The sequence below is a fragment of the Kryptolebias marmoratus genome, linkage group LG22 (assembly GCF_001649575.2).
Source record: "Kryptolebias marmoratus isolate JLee-2015 linkage group LG22, ASM164957v2, whole genome shotgun sequence".
In the NCBI taxonomy this organism is placed as follows: Eukaryota; Metazoa; Chordata; class Actinopteri; order Cyprinodontiformes; family Rivulidae; genus Kryptolebias; species Kryptolebias marmoratus.
The window spans coordinates 29,625,950-29,630,733 of record NC_051451.1 but is presented as its reverse complement, the minus strand read 5'-3'; the positions used below and the strand labels follow the sequence as shown (position 1 = coordinate 29,630,733).

At 40.6% G+C, this 4,784-nt stretch overlaps 1 protein-coding gene across 1 annotated transcript; it reads left to right on the top strand.

Annotated features, from left to right (window-relative positions):
* Window positions 1-700: 700 nt before the first annotated feature.
* Window positions 701-4,182, top strand: hcar1-3 (hydroxycarboxylic acid receptor 1-3). Its single transcript, XM_017403954.3, has 2 exons — window positions 701-841; window positions 2,639-4,182. Exon 2 carries the CDS (start codon window positions 2,655-2,657, stop codon window positions 3,633-3,635), a length of 981 nt encoding a protein of 326 aa, XP_017259443.1. The 5' UTR covers window positions 701-841; window positions 2,639-2,654; the 3' UTR covers window positions 3,636-4,182.
* The last annotated feature ends 602 nt before the right edge of the window (window positions 4,183-4,784 follow it).

Genomic DNA, 4,784 nt, shown 5'->3' with positions numbered 1-4,784 from the left:
CACTGGCACCATTAATTACAGCAGTGGAAACTCCTTCAGCTGCTGTCTAAAACATCAGCTGAATGTTGCTGCCATTTTGTCTAAGCTAACATTAGCATCTCTTTCAGACATCTCTACAAAAATAAAGTTGAATATGTGTGTTACAGAGTCTATAAACCATGATAATTCTCTCTGTGAGTAAAGTTCTTGTTTTTAAGGACAGAAAACTCGCAGTACACAGATAAGATCAGTGTTGGTACACGTTCCCACAGGCGCTGCTTACCATGTTGTCAGAAAGCAGCTCTGAGAGCAGATGTGCATCCAGATGCTGCTGCTTCTGCTGTTGGTCCTGACGGTTTCTTTAGTGTGTGACGATAAAACTGGAGCCCGGGCCATCAGAGTCCAGTGATTCCTGCAGACACACCTTTATTCCCCTAATGGAACTGAACAGTTATCAGGGAGTTAATGACCATAACGTCAAACTGATAACAGTGATGTGTTTACACACACACACACACGCACACACACCCCGCCCCACACACACGCGCACACACACACATTTAATAGCAGAGAAAGTTTATTTAATTTATTCTTTTTTCCAGACAGCCTGTCACTCAATCCCGGTTCGTTCCTTATATTTTGGTTCCTGTTTTGTTGACGTGATGATTCTGTGCAACAAATGATGCGACAAAGGTTCCTTTAAATGCCAGTGAGTCAGTATTTGGCAGAACTTCTACTATCATCACCATCATGTTATAACAAGCCCTCAGAAAACCAGCTTTCTGAAGAATTTATCACCTTTCCTCTAAGATCACTTTCACTCTCAGCCTGAGATCGTTCGCATCTTTGCTTCGACTGACTGGTGAGTCGTCCATCGAAAGGTTTCATTTACATTTTATTTCATTTACATTTTATTGTAGATGAATCTATTTTTATTTAGATCTTGTAAGCTGAATCTTCCATCAAGGAAAACATGAAGGAGGTTATTTTAGACTTTTCAAGATACAGATGATGGTGTTTAATTTTTTAAAATTTAAAAGCTTAAACTTTCTGAACGGTAAATTATTTTTTTCTGTTAGTTTTCTTAATGTTTCCAGTTTGCATAAAAAACAAACAAACAACCAAAAAAACAGTTGACTGTAAACTAACAGTAACCAAGCTGCTGTTTTTTGTCGTATTTCCCCAAAGTGTGCGTTTCCTCATACTTGTAGCTGTCTGTTAATCGCTGTTTGTTAGTTAAGCTGTTCCAGACTCGCACACACACCCGCACACCTACACACACACACACACCCGCACCCCCCCTCCACACACACACACACACACACATCCGCACACACACACGCACACACCCACAGACAGACACACACACACACACACCCGCACACACACACACACTCACACACACCTACACCCCCCCTACACACACACATTCATCATCGCATTTCTATAAACTGATAAAAATCCTGTAAATGATAAAACACAAAACTGATGAAGGACGGATCTGTCCTCAGTTTGAACTTTTGAGCCTAAGAAACAAAAAATCAAATTCAAAAACAATAATCCAACCACTGATTCAGAAGATATCATTGTTTGTGTCATTAATAATACATCCTTAAATCGCCTTCAGCTTGTTCAGAATGTTGACTGACACCTCGAAACGTGAGCACATCGCCCCGTTCCACCGTCTTTGCCTTGGCTTCCTGCCCCTTTAGAATCGATTGGAAACTTTTATTGTTTTTAGAGCACACCCTCGCCCGGCCCACCTTACTTGTCTGAGCTGAGTTTTCATGCCTGTCAGGTCTCTTAGGTCTTCATATCAGTTTTTATTAGATATACCAAGGACCAGGTCCAAACGCCGGGCTGATCAGGCTTCTCAGCGGCAGAACCCAGCCTCTGGATCAAAGACTTTTTAAATCAAATCTTAAAACTTGTTTATTCAGATTAGCTTTTAATAGCAGCTAATACTGAATCCTTCCATTCCTGGTTTTTAATCTTTTGTTCTTTGATTCTTTCCTATGTTTTTGCTTATCTTTTTCTCTGCTCTAATGGTTTTATGCCACGTCTTTTTACTGTTTTTAACTGAGGTCACAAAGGGCTCTATGAATAAATGATTGAATGATTGATGTAATTATAACACAAAAATATCATAAGTTATGGTGAAAACCTCTTGTGGGGTTTCAGAAACACCCCTCAAGTTTTGTTGGTGATGATTTTATCTAACGATGTCCGAAGCTGTAACGGCTCGTTAGACACAGACATGGAGATACTTAGCAAGCACTGAAAACTTGAGTTAAATTAAAATAAAAAGCTGACAGGGCACCAAAAAAAAACCAAAAAACTAACACAAAGTCCAGGGAGCACATGAAACAACAACCATAAGGAGACATAAAACAGGAGGATGAGTCATTAGGGGAGCAAACAGTTTCACAGAAACTGAAGCAGGAGATAAAATACTGAGGAAAGGCTGATTACTGAGGAGAAACACCTGAGCTGATGATGAGCAGGTGAGAGAGAGGACATGAACACAGGAGTGACTCAAAACTCTCCAGTTTTGAAATGTTAGGAAGTGGAATTTCATCAGCTTCAGAATATAAGATCTTAAGCTTTTGCTCCATAAACATTTAAAACATTTTTTCTCTTCTTATCTTTTCTTTTAAAGTTTCAACAATACCAGGATGACCGGACTCCATTCAGACAAAATGGATTTGAATAAAACTGAAACTTGCCAGCCTCCTGATGACAGTGCAGGAAATGTCTTCCTCCAAGTTTTCTTGATGATTGAAACACTTGTGGGCCTTCCAGGAAGCATCCTGGCCTTGTGGATTTTCTGTTGCCGCATGAAGCTCTGGAAAGCCCACGTCGTTTTCCTTTTCAACCTAGTCCTGGCTGACTTCCTGCTCCTCATCAGCGTGCCCTTCCGCATCGACTCCCACTGGCGCGGGGACAACTGGACATTTGGGCCGACCTGGTGCAAGATCAACCTCTACATGCTGTCTGTCAATCGATCTGCCAGCATCGCATTCATGACAGTTGTGGCACTGGAGCGTTATTTCAAGGTGGTTCATCCGCATCATAACATCAGTCGATTGACTCCAACACAGGCGGGTGTGCTTGCCGGTCTGATATGGCTTTGTGTGATTTCCCTTCGGATCCCATTGTTGACCACTAATCTCCTCCAGAAAAGAGGCAACATCAGTCTGTGTCGCAGCTTTAACTCCTATAAGAAAATCCCTCTGCCTTTGCTGGTGCACTATGCTGCTTTTGTTATGGAGTTCTTCCTGCCATGGTTGGTGTTGCTCTTCTGCTCAGCCAAGATAGTCTACCACCTCCACAAACTGCGACTAAACAGGGAGAAGGTACGCCGGGCCATTCGAGTAGTGACGGTCATCAGCATGGTGTTCACCTTCTGCTTCATGCCAAGTGTCTTCACTGGTCTCATGGGGTTGTACATCAAGGCGTACCATCCTAACGAGTGTGCATCTTACAACATGTGGATCTATCTCTTCATGATATGCATGGGTTTCACCTACCTCAACAGTGCTTTAGACCCAGTCATTTATTTTTTCTCTAGCTCTTCATTCCAGGAAACCCTCAAGAACTCCTTCACCTGCAGAAAGAATGCCAGAGCAGCCATCAGTGAAATGACCACCTACTGAAAGACAAAACAGTTAAAATTTCCTGATTTTTAAAGATTGGTTTGAGGAGACAAGAAGCTCCTAATTATTATTTTTATTTGCCCTTTGATTATTCAAATAGGCTCCATTAAAACAAGATGTCTTGATAGCAAACATGCATAAAAAGTATTTTACAAAATTATTTTCTATTCAAAAATTTTATTTCAAGACTAGGGTTGCAAAAGGGCAGAAAATTCCCCCAAAACAGGTGTTTTCACTCCACTGTGCTGAGAAGTCAGTATTTTTGACCCGTCCAAATATTGTTGAACATACATTTCATATTCTGACTCCATTATCCACTTCAAGATCAATCTTAGTCTTTTAACATAATTAAAGTCTATTTTATAATACCTATAGCATGTTTTTATGCAAGTCTTAGTTTCTGCTCAGACTTGATGATTTTCACAGATATTTACATTTATTTGTATAAAAGTACATCTAAATATTTGTAAATGTGAAAAACTAAGTGATTTCTAAATGATGTATTTGACAATCTGATGTTTTATAAACATTTTTTAATTGGTTGCTATATTTTGTTTATTTTATTTGCATAAAACATTGCGATGGCTTGAATGTTTTGTTTGTCAGGATGTTTGACATCAAGGAACATTAAAAAACATCATTAAACAAAAAACTGACCTGGCTTAAAAACAAACTGCAGAACAAAGAAAAAAACAGAACCGAGCAAGAAGTGAGCTGAACGAACAAATGACCTGCGGCTGCAGGATAACCAGGGTAACTAAAGGTAACCAGGGTTTACCAGCAGGACTGAGGGTAACCAGGGTAACTAAAGATAACCAGGGTTTACCTGAGTAATAAAGGGTAACCAGGGTAACTAAAGGTAACCAGGTTTACCAGAGTAATGGAGGGTAACCAGGGTAACTAAAGGTAACCAGGGTTTACCAGCAGGACTGAGGGTAACCAGGGTAACTAAAGGTAACGAGGGTTTACCTGAGTAATGGAGGGTAACCAGGGTAACTAAAGGTAACCAGGTTTACCAGCAGGACTGAGGGTAACCAGGGTAACTAAAGGTAACGAGGGTTTACCTGAGTAATGGAGGGTAACCAGGGTAACTAAAGGTAACCAGGTTTACCAGCAGGACTGAGGGTAACCAGGGTAACTAAAGGTAAC